The sequence below is a fragment of the Lampris incognitus genome, chromosome 18 (genome assembly GCF_029633865.1).
Source record: "Lampris incognitus isolate fLamInc1 chromosome 18, fLamInc1.hap2, whole genome shotgun sequence".
In the NCBI taxonomy this organism is placed as follows: Eukaryota; Metazoa; Chordata; class Actinopteri; order Lampriformes; family Lampridae; genus Lampris; species Lampris incognitus.
This window is the reverse complement of record NC_079228.1, coordinates 39,606,053-39,623,280: the sequence shown is the minus strand read 5'-3', so window position 1 is coordinate 39,623,280 and position 17,228 is coordinate 39,606,053. Positions and strand designations below refer to the sequence as shown.

Genomic DNA, 17,228 nt, shown 5'->3' with positions numbered 1-17,228 from the left:
TGAAAACCGAAAGCAAAAAGCGAGGACAGTCAAGGGGGTGGAACGCTCATCCAGTCAGGTGCAGGAAGTGTTTAGGCAGGAGGTGATGAGTGCTCTTGTCAGTCATTTGTCAAGGTACGGTGTAGTTTATTTCCTGGGCGTGTCCTTCAAGAGTTCGTTATTGTGAAGCGTCACGTCCCATCCATCAACCCATCCGTTAGCCAATCCACTTATCCTAATCGGGGTCGCGGGGATGCTGGAGTCTATCCCAGCAGTCATTGGGCGGCAGGCGGGGAGACACCCTGGACAGGCCACCAGACCATCACAGGGCCCACACACACACATACACACATTCACACCTAGGGACAATTTAATATGGCTGATTCAGCTGACCTACATGTCTTTGGACTGTGGGAGGAAACCGGACCCCCGGAGGAAACCCACACAGACACGGGGAGAACATGCAAACTCCACACAGAGGACGACCCGGGACCACCCCCAAGGGTGGACTACCCCGGGGTTCGAACCCCGGTCACGTCCCCAAGTGTTGAAATAACGCACACCTGTGACCGGACCTTTACATTCACCTTAAATGTCCCTCTGGACTGTGAATAAAAAACGTACTGTCATGTGGCCCAGTCAGCCTCTCAGCACTGACGTTGTCCGTTATAACGTCTGGTGTGTCTCACGTGTTTCATGTTCAAGCTCGGATCCCTTGTGTTTGCAGAATATACCCGACCCGTCAACCTGATTCTGACTTGTCTTTCCTTCCTCCACACCTTCTTTCATCTCTCTCCCCCCGTCACCTCCTCCTCTTGTTCCCCCTCCCCCCCAACCCCCTTTCTTGTCTTCCTCTGACAGATGAGATTGACATGTTGGAGCGTCTGTGGCTGTCAGGCATCTGCCACAACGATAAGATCGAGGTACGCTCGTGATGTCCAACACCTCGCCTCTGCCGGCCGGTGTCTCCCTCTTGTCTTCACAACTCAAACTTAACTCGCCACACTGCCTTTCACATGGCCACCAGAGCGGGCTGATGGGACAAGCTGAACGATTATTGAGTTTGTTTTTTTTTTAAATTAATTTATTAAGCGAATCATTCCTTTGCATTGTGGGAAAACTACACAGCCCGACGTTGGTGGACTTGCATATATAATGTTCACAGAATGTGCAGGAGAGGAAGCTGACGTAGAAACAGCTGTTGGTCCTGTGTTTGTGCGGCGTTTAAAAGAGACAGAAGGTTGGTGTCCGGTGCAGCGGCGGTGCTGCCAGGCAGCTGTATCATCCTGCCAAGTCACGGCTGGAGTCTGCAGAGCTCATGGCTTTACAGCGCTGGTGTTTTTCATTATTGACTTGTGGTGTTTGCATGTTACTGGGTGATTTACTCTCACGGTGTCGTTTCCTACCTCTAAATGATGTTAAATACTAACGAGGAGCTCAGTAACATGCAAAACGCAAGTCTGAGACCTACGAGTGACTCTGGGAAACCCAGATGAATGAAACAATCTCAAGACCTCTGTAACATCAGTACTTTGTGGATCCCAGTACTTGGTAGCAAAAGTCTATATTGATAAGTATCAATATTGGTTTCAGTGATCAGTATCAATAATCACAGGTCGGGATGGGTACTGAAACCCAGTACTAAACAGGCACCGGTGCTGAATTATTAAAGACTGTAGTTTTGATAAGCTCCGACGTTAACGGTTCTGCCATCGGTACTTGTAGAAATTAAGAAAAATTAATATACTGTTTATTCAGGCTGCATAAACTTTATCCTGCACCAGCTCCGTCTCTCGTTTGTAATAAGATGAAGACGTGTGTCTGTGATGCATTTTCACTCTTCCCCATCCAGAAGACATCCGTCTCTCTCGGAGCCTGTCGTATGCGCAAGGCGAGGGGCGGGGCCAGCACGCAGCTTGCTCTTAGTAATAATGCTGGGTCCTGGGTTTGAACCCCTGGGTTGTCCAACCTTGGGGGTCATCCCAGGTCGTCCTTTGTGTGGCGTTTGCATGTTCCCCCCGTGTCTGCGACGGGTTTTCTCCGGGGGCTCCGGTTTCCCCCACCATCAAAAAGACATGCATGTTAGGGTTAGCACTCCTGTCTGTGCCCCTGAGCAAGGCATGGCAAGACGAGCTGGAGTTGGTCTCCAGGTGCTGCACAGCTGGGATGGGTTAAATGCAGAGAGGAATTTACCCACAGGGATCAATAAAGTATATCAAAATAAAATAAACCATAATAATAGTAACTTTATTATATAGCACTATTCTGAAACTATGTTACAAAGTGCTTTAAAAAGAAATAAAGCCAGACAAGGCAGAAATGATAGAGGAGAGAGAAAAGTCTGGTTTTACTTCACCAGAGTCCATGCAGTCTTTTGCATGTAAGGGTGGAAACACAAGCAGCCTTTCCAAACATGCAGCGTAAGGGCATCAGATACAGGTGGAGGAATGCAGTTTTCAACTGCCTCGCTCCTAGTTCCTCTTGTTGCCCCATCCACCTCAGATGGCCATCCACGAAATTATTCACACATGGTGAATGGTTAGAAGTAACGCTCTGTCCAGACATGAGAAAACACAGCAATGTTAATTCTGTTTTCAGTTTGTTTTGTTTTTTTTCTCTGAAAAAAATGATAAAAAGAACCGACAGGAGTACCGTCACAGCACCGGGTGGACCGGCAGCATCAGTAAGCAGTAAGAGTAGTAGTACCCTTAAAATCTTAATGAAGCCCATCCGTACTCGCAAGTACTTTGGTATTCATTCTCCTTGTGTTTCCTTGAGGGAAAACAAATTTCACACGAAAATGAGCAGAGAGAGCGAATCCGAGTCACACAGATGTTCGTTTCACCAGCTGTTCACACACTGCTGCTTTCACACTGTTAGACACTGGTTCAATTTGCTGCTCACCGCAACGAATCCCGGGGCTTCAAAATGGCGCCCATCACTCGGTTCCTCACCTGGTGGGTCCAAATGTTCATTGAGCTCAGTCTCACAATAAAAACCCTTGGTAGACAACTTATTTGCAGGTCCCCAAATATGTCGCTTGTCAACATATCAGGACATCGACTCAGATTTACTTTTAACCTCAGTTTACCGTCAACGAGGATTATAATGCTGAAAGACCAGGGGCCTCGTGTATCAGTCATTACTATTGGCAGATTTGTTCTTACACACCCATGGGATTTTTTAGCCCTGAAGTTTGTCTCAGAGACCAGTGTAGAACCTGCTAACCCCTGAATTTAGACACCGGTTGGCTAACACTGATGTCTTTGCAGGCCTGGGTGATTGCTCGTTGCAAGAGGTAGACAATAGATGTTAGGGGGGAGGAATTACAAATAACCATCATGCTTTGCTACTGGCTGTCAGACAATCGTGAGGGCTAAAAAATCCCATGGGTGTGTAAGAACAAATTTGCCCATAGTAACGACTGATACGCGAGGCCCCAGTTGACCAGATTCTGACCGTAACCGCACCAAACCTCAATGTAACCATCTCTAATATGTAACCATCTCTAATATGATACCTTAATGTAACCATTTCTCATCTAATAGTATCAGAGTGGATGTCCTGGAAAACATCCTCGTTCATTTATGTGTTGAAATGCATGTGACAGACTGTGATTTGACATGTTAACATGTAGTCTCATCAAGCCAGATGGATGTCAGTATAATTGTGTATTATCATTATGAAGTGGTGTTGTCACACATGGCCCCACAAGACGACTTTACATGCGTCGTATTGCTGTGACCAACGTTGGGGGTCGGTGTATTTTGGGAACTGCACATACACTGTATATGAACATGTTGCCTGTGAGACCGGGTCGATGCAGTTCCACCAGCCAGTTAACTTAAGGACCTCTGTTTATGGCGTTCATTTGTTTAGGAGTCGTACTTCAGCTGAAGGAAATGACATCAGATGCGTCCGGCGAGGGTTCGAGAAAAGACAGATTGATATAGAGCTGGGTTATTTTCTGTGACTGGCAGGTTTTAGTCGTCTGAATCACCGGTGTTAGCTCAGCGGCGATAAAATGTCACCTGAATGGATGCTGTGACGTCCGGTGGAGGCAGAGTGTCGTCTACTGTGCTGGCAGCTGTAATTAACTTTTTATCTGCTGTCCATGAGACAAATTGCCCCCCCGGTGGTAGGTAATAAATGCCTTGTACTTCTAATGTCCTCCCATCCCATCGACAAGTCCCTCTGTCTCCCTCGCTCCTCGTCTTCTCCTTATTACCTCTCCTCTACCTCGTCCTCTTTCTTTACCTCCTCCTCTGGCCTTGCCTGTCTCTCTGCAGGTCATGAGCAGTAAGCTGGATATCGACAACATGGCGGGCGTCTTCTACATGCTGCTGGTGGCCATGGGCCTCAGCCTGCTGGTCTTCGCCTGGGAGCACCTGGTCTACTGGAAACTACGGCACTGCATGAGCCGCTCTGGTGGAATGGACTTCCTCCTCGCTCTGAGCAGGGTGAGGAAAAGACGGAAGTGGGGAGGGGAGGGGAAAACTGGCGAGGCAAATCTAGTTTATTTCATACTGCACATTTCCCACATGAAGGCGGTGCAGAGTGCTTTACTTAAAGATGTTAAAAAAGATGCAGAACAAGATGAAACAGTAAATAACAAGAAGAATATGGAAGGATTAAAACAATGAATTAAAAGAAATTAAAGGATCAACATAAAAATGGAGCAGGTACGAAAGTTAAGAGTTAATTTACCAAGAAAATGAGCAGACCGGGACGGGGGGGGGGGGGTTACATAGTCTACGAAACATCCCGCTGAGCACGAGACCCGACTTCAACACGGCAGCTACGTGTTAGCGCTCAGCTAGCTCGGAATATGTCCGGCAAAATGTGGCCCACTTTTACACCAAACTGATGAATTATTACAGTTATGTATCCCCCAAACAACTGTAACTGTTGAGGATACACAGCATAAATCCAGATGTCGTGCTAGAAACTTTAAAGAGGCCACGTTGTGCCGGGTTCCCAGTTCTGCGTTTTCATTTTTGTTGTCTCATTACAAACATTTGCATCTCAAGGGCGTAGGTTTGGTGTCAGCATTGGTAGGGACACATGCAGGATATTAACACATTGTTGGTCATACCACTAACGTAGCTTAGATGAGTACACACACATACACACACACACACACACAGCTTGATGCTGCAAAACTAGGTTTCTTTACTCACCATTAGATGTTCACAGCAGTGGGTTAGACTGTTCTCTACACACATGTATTCATCACACACAACTGGGGGATATATGAAAGTGTTTTCAGTAGCCTGCTCTCGTGGGCCGTGGCCCGTGCTGTTAACCACCGAGCACCGCTGCTCCTCACTGTCTCATTTGGGACATCCATCCATCCACCCATCCATTATCCAAACCACTTATCCTGCTCTCAGGGTTGCGGGGAGGCTGGAGCCTATCCCAGCAGCCATTGGGCGGCAGGTGGGGAGACACCCTGGACAGTCCGCCAGTCCATCACACACACACACACATTCACACTTAGGGGCAATTTAGTACGGCCGATTCACCTGACCTTTGGACTGTGGGAGGAAACCGGAGCCCCCGGAGGAAACCCACACAGACACGGGGAGAACATGCAAACTCCACCCAGAGGATGACCCGGGACGACCCCCAAGGTTGGACTACCCCGGGGCTCGAACCCAGGACCTTCTTTCTGTGAAGCGACCGTGCTACCCGCTGCGCCATCATGCCACCCACATTTGGGACAGGTGGTTATTATGTTGATAGTAAATAAAGTTAACCGATTGTTCAGACACTAACAGGTGAACATAAGCTACATTGTTGCATATTTTGGGATGTAACACACTATGAAAGTGGGGCAACTGATACTTTAATCAATGTTTAAGCTAGTTTAGCTCTTACAGGTAACCCGTTGTAGAGCTGATACCCATCACAAGACGTGATTGAGATCGCTAAAACATATTGGAAGGGACTCGGGCCAGTTCAGTAATCATTTGACAGTAGTACCCAAACTTGCGTGCTCGATTTACATGTTTTTACAGTCAAAAAGCACCCAGCTGCAGCTGTGCAGGCTGCGTGTGCAGCACCTGCGGCTCACTCAGCCTGAAATGGGCTGCCGTGGCGCCTGTCTCTTCAAGCGCCGACCCCTTAGAGCCTCTCTGTGGTGACTGGCCAGCCCCTCGGAGCATGTCAGAAATGTCACGTCCCTTACCAGAACCGGATGTCAGCTGCAGAGGCTTCCCGAACAGCTGAAAACAGCGCTGTAGCCATGGTAACAGGCCTCGGTTCAGCCGCCGCTATTTGAGCCCGAGTCTGATCTTGAAACACAAAAGTCAGACAGAACAAACACGATCGACCCAAACCACCTTTGCGACCAAGACTGGAGCAAGACGTTGCACAGTGGTAAGTTTTCATTTTGTCGCTCTCTTATATTTCAGCTGTATAACGGTGTACTCTCTCTGCGTCACGGTGACTGAAGTGTGTATCTTTACATTTTTTAATTAGGTGCCCTCGTGGAAACTGCACCAGAATGCCCAGCGAAGCTGAAAATGTCTGCTGCAAAGAAATACAAAAGGTAGCTAACAGTTAGTATACTCAATTACTACATTATGTAGCTAGCTAGCTGGAAACACCAAAAGTAACACAACTAACAGCATATGCAATGGTGTAAAACGCACAACTCCTTTTTTATCCAGGTAGCTAAGAATCAAGCTAACATTGCTGATGTGGGGAAATGCTACCAAAGTTATCCTGATTAATATTTAGCTACTAACATGTGTTCCCTGTTAAAATCCAACTGTGTGGGCGTCCAGGTAGTGTGGCGGTCTGTTCCGTTGCCTGCCAACATGGAGATCGCCAGTTCGAATCCCCGTGTTGCCTCTGGCTTGGTCAGGTGTCCCTACAGACACAATTGGCCGTGTCTGAGGGTGGGAAGCCGGATTGTGGGTATGTGTCCTGGTCGCTGCACTAAGCGCCTCCTCCGGTCGGTCGGGGCCCCTGTTCGGGGGGGAGGGGGAACTGGGGGGAATAGTGTGATCCTCCCTCGTGCTACGTCTCCCTGGTGAAACTCCACTGTCAGGTGAAAAGAAGTGGCTGGTGACTCCACATGGATCGGAGGAGGCATGTGGTAGTCTGCAGCCCTCCCCGGATCGGCAGAGGGGGTGGAGCAGAGACCGGGGCAGCTCAGAAGAGTGGGGTAATTGGCCGGATACAACTGGGGAGAAAAGGGGGCTGGGGAGATCCAAAAACAAAAAAAATAAACGCGTTTTGATTCGTGACATTAGCTGCTGAGAGTACAGCGGATTTTGAGAGGACAGATTTCTGTGTTGAATACAGTAAAAATCGCTAGTACTTTCTTAGCTTAGCTCTCATGTTTGCTGTAAGCATTGTGCAAAAATGTAGCACCATTTTTTATCACCTCCTGGCTGTAATTATGTAAAAGTAACCTGTGTGTTTTGTTGTGTCCTGTGATAACACCGTTTTATTTGAAATAAAAGTGTGGCAGTGAAACACCAGTCCTTCCTGGATCAGTATCTGTTCTCTGCAGTCTCCTGAATAATTACTTGCTTTATTACAAAACGTTATTTCTTGTAAGTCAGTGTCCCGTTTTCCTTATCGGGTCGTAAGATGAGTGAGGCAGGTTCCAGTCCCTCCTACATGCATGCTACACCATGCAGGCCTAGAGCCTAACTGTTCGAGTCCCCACATCCTGCAGAACATTCAGAACATTTACACAGCTGACTGTGGACCTTTGAGGCACAGAGCAGAACCAGAGTAAGTCGTTACTGAGATACAACTGTGTAAAATAAGAGCAGAACACTGAGGTTTCGATATACCACAAGACCCACAGAACTAACGGAGACATGAGAAACAGAAGTTTTCGTCAAAATAACTTTATTTTTAGCAAATGTAAGAAAGAAATGCGTAGCTATACCTAGATACATAGATATATGCACAGCAAACACAGTATTTAACATTTAACGGGAACCCTAATAGTGCAATAATAACAAAAGTTGAGATTGTGTCGTGCTTCTCATCTGCGGAGACAGATCTTGAAGCCTTCATAGATAAAAGACTAGTAAAACAAAAATAAATAAATAAATAAATGTGTTTATAATACCAGGTAGCATAGTGGTCTGTTCCGTTGCCTACCAATACAGGGATCGCCGGTTCAAATCCCCGTGTTACCTCCGGCTTGGTCGGGCGTCCCTACAGACACAATTGGCCGTGTCTGCGGGTGGGAAACCGGATGTGGGTATGTGTCCTGGTTGCCGCACTAGCGCCTCCTCTGGGGTCTCATTTATAACCGTGGCGTATGCACAAAGCGGAGCCTGAAAGAGGTGTACGCCACTTCCCGCACAAAATGTGTGCTCTATCAAAACAGACTTGATGGGAGAATGTGCGCAGCTGTTCGTAGACACAGATGGGGAGGTGGTAACTTGAAGCCAGATTGTATAATGATGCCTGTCACACATGTAAGTCTGATTTTAAAAAAAATTTTTTTTTTTTGGTGCACGCCATTTTCGCCTTTTGTGTGCACGTACACTTTTAGTAAGGATCCTATGCACTGTTTTATAATTGAGACCCCTGGTCAGTCAGGGTGCCTGTTCGGGGGGAGGGGGAACTGGAGGGAATAGCATGATCCTCCCAAGTGCTACGTCCCCCTGGCGAAACTCCTCACTGTCAGGTGAAAAGAAGCAGCTGGCGACTCCGCATGTATCGGAGGAGACGTGGTAGTCTGCAGCCCTCCCCGGATTAGCGGAGGGGGTGGAGCAGAGACCAGGGTGGCTCAGAAGAGTGGGGTAATTGGCCGGATACAATTGGAGAGGGAAAAAAAGGGGGGCGGGTCCACAAAAAAAAACAGCATAAAAGAGGGTCCGATCCTCCCCATACAGGCGTTACTGGCATCTTGCCTGTCACAGCTTTGTCAGCTTGTGCTGGGGCTCTTAAGGAAGGAAGGTCAGGGTTGTCATCTCGCCGTGTGTTGTACCCTGGATATGCCAGGAGTGTGGGCCGTGCTGTGAAAGGAGAACAGTGGCTCAAGTGAAGAGCGTAACAGTTACAACTAATAAAGCACATTAGCTATGTCAACCTCCAGAGCAGAAAAACACCGGGGTTATGATCAGCTTAGCCAGATTAAAGTGGACAGTACACCTTGTAATCACAAGTCCATCCCAACACTTGAACGCTCTTCAAGATCTTGTGATTAAAACACCATCGCCATATTTCAGCACAATTGTAGGTAAAAGTGGGCCTACAGCTGATTAGCAAAACCGTTTGAACACTACAACGTTAGCTAGCTGTTGCACTGGGTGGACAGCTTGAGAGGAATTTAACTACAACCAACAACTCCGCACTTGAACACTCGGTAGTAACGACATTGTTTGTTTTAAGCATAACAAATCCACACCTAATAAAGCATACTTACAGGCTGTGATCCTGAATCTTGAGATTAGCCCATCAGGAGGAACTGCCCCATCTTTCAGGAGTAATCCATCCACCCATTATCCAAACCGCTTATCCCAATCAGGGTCGCAGGGATGCTGGAGCCTATCCCAGCAGTCGTTGGGCAGCAGGTGGGGAGACACCCTGGACAGGCCGCCAGGCCATCACAGGGCCACCTTAAAGAAGTATCCAGCAAAACTGTTGAAAATGTTTCAGAGACTTGTCGCATGTGTATTATTTTGTGTAGCGGTCTTGAGAGAATTTGCAGGACACAGGAAAATCGCTCAGGTGGCCCAGCAGAGTTAGGTCGGGCTCCCTGCATGTCCTGTTGAAGTTAAGTGGCACCACTGGCACCTGTTTATTCTACAAGTGATGACTCGGTTGAATAACCGTGTCGAACATCCAGCACTGAGCTGTGCCCGGTTCAGGAAGCCGTCCTTGGTAAAATGAAGGGGGCAAATAAAAAGGGGTTTTACAGCTGAGGAATAGTGTTAAAAAGGAATTTTAACCACTGATTCCTCATTGCGTCTTCTCAACATGGCGATATGCACTAACCAAACTCTTCCCGGCCACCATTCCACCGAGCTTTGTTCTAGGGCATGCCAGACTAGCCTCTAGGCGGGCATTAAGATAGAGGCAGATAAGTAGCGGAAGAAAAGGCTAGACAACAATGAGGCATTTCAGGCAGTTCAGGGGCAGTGTTTTCTGTCAGAGAGAATAACTTCCTGTAGTGTGGACTTTGGTCTTACATGCACCTCCAGCTATATAACACACTAAAGCAGTGTTTCCCAACCCAGTCCTCAAGGAACCCCTATCCTGCAGATTTTCTTTGCAACCCTGAATAGGTACCTGTTTGTAGTTTTTCAACCAATCAGCAATGAATTATGTCAGATGTTGCACACCTTGCATAATTAAGTGCTGTGAGATGATTGGTTGAGTAAGTACAAGCAGGGCTACCTATGCAGGGTTACAATGAAAATCTGCAGGATAGGGGGTCCTTGAGGACTGGGTTGGGAAACGCTGCACTAAAGGAAAGGGAAAAACTCAAAAAGCATAATATAACCTCTAAATTGCGTTTGTTTTAGTCGTGGCTATTTAGACTAAGACTTACTGAACTTTCCCTTTTCAACCAGATTCAGCCTACACAGCACAGCTAGGCTAAATCTTGTTAAATAGCCACGAAAAGAACTCTAGCACATAAAAGGTGCTTGTTTTTTTATAAATTAGACAGCTAAAGTCATTTGGGCATTTTGATTATGTAATAGTTAATTAAACAGTTTGGTCTAAAAGTGGGCCACATTTAGCTGGATATATTCTGAGCTGGATGAGGGCTAGCGCGTGAGCTGGAAGAGGACTAGCATGTAAGCTAGATGAGGGCTAGCGTGTGAGCTAGATGAGGGCTAACGTGTGAGCTAGATGAGGGCTAGCGCGTGAGCTAGATGAGGACTAGCGCGTGAGCTAGATGAGGGCTAACGCGTGAGCTAGATGAGGGCTAGCGCGTGAGCTAGATGAGGGCTAGCGCGTGAGCTAGATGAGGGCTAGCGCGTGAGCTAGATGAGGGCTAGCGCGTGAGCTAGATTAGGGCTAGCGCGTGAGCTAGATGAAGACTACCGCGTGAGCTAGATGAGGGCTAGCGCGTGAGCTAGATGAGGGCTAACGCGTGAGCTAGATGAGGGCTAGCGCGTGAGCTAGATGAGGGCTAGCACGTGATCTAGATGAGGGCTAGCACGTGAGCTAGATGAGGACTAGCGCGTGAGCTAGATGAGGCTGCTAGCACGTAGCCGCTAGGGGTCAAACGGTTCAACAAGCCCACAGTTCGGATTGTATTGCGGTTTTTGGGTCACGGTTTCGGTTTCTGTTAGATTTGTTTTGCACATTGTCATTTCCAGTGTTCTCTCTGCATTTTGCTTTATTTGCAAACTGTAATTTTCTTCCATTCAGAGATTTGATGATATATGAAATCAACAAATATTCTTTCAAAAGCAAGAGCATTACTTCGTCTATTTTAAACAAACATATACATACTGTCTGTATAGCTGCTTTCTTTGTGTTTTGCCTTATTTGCAAAACCAACATTTTCAACTCAAACATTAATAATAAAATAACTAAAAATAAATGAACAGATGCTCTTTTTAACGTAAAAGTGCCACTTTGCCTACTATTTAAAGCAAACATAACATATTTCCTGGCGGCACGGTGGCGCAGTAGTCAGCGCGGTCGCCTCGCAGCAAGATGGTCCTGGGTTCAAGCCCCGGGGTAGTCCAACCTTGGGGGTGGACCCGGGTCGTCCTCTGTGTGGAGTTTGGATGTTCTCCTCGTGTCTGCGTGGGTTTCCTCCGGGTGCTCCGGTTTCATGAAGGTCAGGTGAATCGGCCATACTGAATTGTCCCCAGGTATGAATGTGTGTGTGTGTGTGTGTGTGTGTGTGGTCGGGCCTTGGGGTGGATTTTGCTGTCACCATTTTTATGCTTTCACAACCATTTAAATACATCTTTTCCACTGCTTTTATGATGTGCTAAAGTAGCAGTATTTGAGCAAACCAGCCAGAATTGTCCCTCAGAGTGACGTCACATCGTGAAACAGTCAACCAAGACTTTGTACAAGTCTGCCCATGTCAGGAGCAAGGTAGCTTCTAGTTGGGCAGCCACTGTTTCTATCAAAGGAGGGGGCGGGCCAGGCAATACCATCAGCCAATCAGAATAGCCGTTCATGAATAATTCTGTTAATATGTTAATGACCCCTTTAACGACCTGTTTTGTTAGAAGAGGGTGTGGAGCAGTGGAAAACAAACTAGTTTTTACAACCTTTGGTGGAAAACATGCCTCGGATGTGTTTTCTAGACACACTTCAGCAGTTCTAGCCGTTTGTTGAAAAGTAGCAAAATACCATCCATCCATTATCCGAACCGCTTATCAAGCTCTCGGGGTTGCGGGGATGCTGAAGCCTATCCCAGAAGTCACTGGGCGGCAGGCGGGGAGACACCCTGGACAGGCCGCCAGGCCATCACACAGGGTCGACACACACACACACACATTCATACCTAGGGACAATTTAATATGGCTGATTCATCTGACCTACATGTCTTTGGACTGCGGGAGGAAACCGGAGCCCCTGGAGGAAACCCACACAGACACAGGGAGAACATGCAAACTCCACACAGAGGACTACCCCGGGGCTCGAACCCAGCACCTTCTTTCTGTGAGGCGACCGCGCTAACCACTGCGCCACTGCGCTGCCCACAAAATACCCTTCCGTTTAAAAAATATTCTCATTACTCTTAGAGTATTGTTGATATTAAAGCAGAGATACTCGGTGTGCATCCTGTTGGAGAGAGGACCAGGTTAAAGAAGAGGAATCGGAGGGGAGGGAGAATGAGATGAACAATGGCAGCTGTCTTTGGCTCGGAGCCCAGCTGAGCCCACAGGGCTGAGATCACGGTGATCCGTCATGGTGGTGTTATTTCTCTCAAGCCATAAGCAGAGGCCATCCAGTCAAGTTAACCCCCCCGGGCCCCGGGACTACACATGAGGGACCCTGAGAGAGAGGATGAAGACCAAAGCCACAGAAGAGGAGAGAAGAGGAAAGATGTAGAGGAGGAAGACTTGTGACGTGGGGACCAGGTGGCATGTTGGACGGAGTGGATGGTTGCAAGGGATATGCCAGCATGTTTGAATCCTGACCAGGCCAAGAGGAGGGCTCATTTTCATGTGTTGGTAGGTTGTTTGTACTGGATAAGTGTAAAGAAATTACATCCAACAATGGGAAATATGATAATTCAGTGGTCAGCACTCGTAACGAGTGGCTCATGGATTTGATCTGTGTGGAGTTTACATGTTTCCATTGTTCACGTGGGAGAACAGTCCCAACGCATACACGTAAGGTGAACTGGAGTCTCTAAATGGTCCATGGGGGGGGGGGTCATGTGTTGGACTGGTAATCTGTCCAGTGTGTCTCCTGGCCTTGTTTAGGGGGGGAGGGATCCCCCCCCCCCGCCGAGCTGTCCCGGTCGGTGCTCCAACCCCTCTGCCAAGCCGGGGAGGGCTGCAGACTACCACGTGCCTCCTCTAATCGCCAGCCGCTTCTTTTCACCTGACAGTGAGGAGTTTCACCAGGGGGACGTAGGACATGAGAGGATCAGGCTATTCCCCCCTGTTCCCCCTCCCCCCCGAACAGGCGCCCCGACTGACCAGAGGAGGCGCTAGCGCAGCGACCAGGACACACACCCACATCCGGCTTCCCACCCACAGACACGGCCAATTGTGTCTGTAGGGACGCCCGACCAAGCCGGAGATAACACGGGGATTCAAACCAGCGATCCCCGTGTTGGTAGGCAACAGAACAGACCACCACACCGCCCTCCCCTGGCCTTTTTGACCAAAGCCATACAGTCCAAACCACCACAGCCCTGAATTGGATGGATGGATGGCAGGAAGATGACGTAGTTGTCAGTACCGTCCCACAGGAAAGAGGTGGTGGATTTGAGCCGACCCTTTTCTGTGTGAGGGTTTTGTGTTTTCTGCTTGATGTTGGGTTTCTCAGCATCCTGTGTGGTCGTCCCACCATCCAGTCCATGCATGTCAGTATTGGATGGATTAAAGACCAACTAAATATGCCTCTAGATGGGAATGTGTCCGTGTTCATGTCCGGTGATGGACTGGCACATGATATGTACAGCGTCCAGTCCTCCCTGTCCCTCGACTGGATTTAGTGAGCAAATGATCGTAAAAGGAATATCACCGAATCAGAGAAGAAGATGTGATAACAGTACAATCTCTTGTTTTTGATTACACTTAATAACTAAAAAAAGTGTGATTACCATCCCTCCTGTCCAACCTGAGGACACTCAAGACACAGTCCAGACATGTCTGGATGGGCCTGTGTGTTCGACCGCAATGAAATATATATCACTGTTGCCCAACTGGTCTGTGTCACTGGACTCAGCCCCAGTCCAGTCCCCATGGGGCACAGGTTTTAATTTCACAGAGCGTTGCATGTACAGGGCAGTCGGGTGTCCATCAGACCCCCGTCCAGGCGGGGGACAAACACTTTACGGGAGGCTGGGCTCATTTGTCATGAAGATGCGACTGATGTGGAAGGCTGTTATGAGTTACCGACATGTAGAGGAGATAATAAAGTCTCTCTGATTTACACGGCCTCCTCTGCCCGGCGTACTTAGCCGCTAATTGGAGCCCATCTGTCTACAACTGGGTGTAAATCAAGCAACATAAGGGAAAGAATGTGGCTGCTTGCACCTTTTTTTTTTTTTTTTTAGGAAGCAAAAGATAAAGTTGTTGGTTTAAATTTGTTTTAATTGACTGATTTATGATTTGTGGTTTGGTTTTAGACGCGAACAGCGGTTGAAATGAATTGAGAAACTCTGGACGGGTTTTTAAATAGTCGGAAGACTTTCTTTTCTTTTCTTTTTTTCAGGCTTCAATGCCACCCGACGTTCTTGAATCTGACACAAAACTGCTTAGATTGTTAAATAAAAAAACCATTTTTTTTTTTTAATCAGATTCAGTTTTAATATCCCAGAAATTGTTCACAAATGTCTTGTTGCCCACCATCACATTTCTGCATAACACAAAATGTAAAGCAGCTGTAGGTGACTTTGGAGAGGTGAGCGGTTTTGACACAACACCCCCGAAAAAAATCCAGTCCCCCCCCCACTCTGGTTCCTCCTTCTCTCCTGTAACCCCTCCCTCCAAACCAGCTCCATCCATACGTTTGCCCGTCATGACTAACACAACTCGTGTTTTTGTTGATAATCTATGCATGTAAGAAACATTTTTTCATGGCATCTCTCTGTAACACCATAATTGTTCTTGTGAAACACTGTTATAGGTGAAGTATTTCTAAAGATCGCTATTTCCAAAGTACCGGCGGCACCTTGTGTGATGACCTCCGTCGCGAAGGCAGTAAAATGTATTGCAGCTGGTAATCTGTGTATATAAGAAACATGATTGTTATGCGAATGTCTTACTCACCCCAACATTGATTATTGTGAAGCATTTTGTACTTACGGATGAAGTATTTACTAAGATTAACACATTTAGTCTTTCCGCCTCCATTGTGCTGCATGCCAGATGAATTTGTATACTCAATACAAAGCCTCTTGGAAATGGATCCACGTCAACATTTTTTCATTTCTCCCATAGGCATTACACTATGTGATCAAAAGGAATTAATGAAAATATTTATAAGTTGGATGAAGTGGTGGAGAGGGTACCCAAGGAGGAGAGAGTGGCGATTGGGGCGGACTTCAGTGGACATGTTGGTGAAGGAAACAGAGGTGATGAGGTGATGGACAGGTATGGTGTCAAGGAGAGGAATATAGAGGAAGAGATGGTGGTGAATTTTGCAAAAAGGATGGAAATGGCTGTGGTGAATACATAGTTCAAGAAGAGGGAGGAACACAGGGTGATGTACAAGAGTGGAGGAAAGTTCACACAGGTGGACTATATCTTATGTCGGAGGTGTGATCTGAAAGGGATTGGAGACTGCAAGGTGGTGACAGGGGAGAACATAGCTAAGCAGCATCGGATGGTGGTCTGTAGAATGACTTTGGAGATTAAGAGTGGGGTGAAGGACATCCAGGTAGCGTAGCGGTCTATTCTGTTGCCTACCAACACGGGGATCCCAGTTCTAATCCCCGCGATAGCTCCGGCTTGGTCAGGCGACCAAGGATAGAGATGGGAAAGTGCTGACAAGTGAGGAGAGTGTGTTGAGAAGGTGGAAGGAGTACTTTTAGGGACTGATGAATGAAGAAAATGAGAGCGAGAGAAGGTTGGATGATGTGGGGATAGTGAATCAGGAAGTGTGATGTTATAGCAAGGGGGAACTGAGGGCAGCTATGAAGAGGATGAAGAGTGGAAAGGGGGTTGGCCCAAATGACATACCTGGGGAGGCATGGAGATGTTTAGGAGAGATGGCAGTGGAGGTTTTAACTAGACTGTTTAACACAATCTTGGAAAGAGAGAGGATGCCTGAGGAGTGGAGAAGAAGCATACTGGTACCGATTTTCAAGAACAAGGGTGATGTGCAGAACTGAAGCAACTACAGAGGTATAAAGCTGATCAGCCACAGCATGAAGATATGGGAAAGAGTAATAGAAGCTAGGTTAAGAGGAGAGGTGATGATCAGCGAGCAGCAGTATGGTTTCATGCCATGAAAGAGCACCACAGATGTGATGTTTGCTTTGAGAATGTTGATGGAGGAGTATAGAGAAGGCCAGAAAGAGTCACATTGTGTCTTTGTGGTTTAAGAGAAAGCATATGACAGGGTGCCGAGAGAGGAGGTGTGGTATTGTATGAGGAAGTGAGGAGTTGCCGAGAAGTACGTAGGAGTGGTGCAGGATATGTATGAGGGCAGTGTGACAGTGGTCAGGTGTGCAGAAGGAATGACAGATGGGTTCAAGGTGGAGGTGGGATTACATCAAGGATCGGCTCTGAGCCCTTTCTTGTTTGCAATGGTGACGGACGAGATCAGGCAGGAGTCTCCGTGGACTATGATGTTTGTGAATGACATTGTGATCTGTAGTGAGAGTAGGGAGCAGGTGGAGGAGAGCCTGGAGAGGTGGAGGTATGCACCGGAGAGAAGAGGAATGGAAGTCAGTAGGAGCAAGGCAGAATACATATGTGTGAATGAGAGGGAGGACAGTGGAATGGTGAGGATGCAAGGAGTGGAGGTGACGAAGGTAGATGAGTTTAAATATTTGGGCTCAATTGTTCAATGTAATGGGGAGAGAGGAAGAGCGGTGAAGAAGAGAGTACATGCAGGGTGGAGTGGGTGGAGAAGAGTGTCAGGAGTGATTTGCGACAGACAGG

At 47.5% G+C, this 17,228-nt stretch overlaps 1 protein-coding gene across 1 annotated transcript in view; it reads left to right on the top strand.

Moving 5' to 3' along the window:
• The window catches only part of grin2da (glutamate receptor, ionotropic, N-methyl D-aspartate 2D, a), a 48,292-nt gene that overhangs the window by 19,308 nt on the left and 11,756 nt on the right, over positions 1-17,228 (top strand). Inside the window, exons 3-4 of the mRNA XM_056298066.1 lie at positions 841-902; positions 4,269-4,439. Coding sequence (XP_056154041.1) covers positions 841-902; positions 4,269-4,439 — 233 coding nt within the window. The remainder of the gene's footprint in view (positions 1-840; positions 903-4,268; positions 4,440-17,228) is intronic.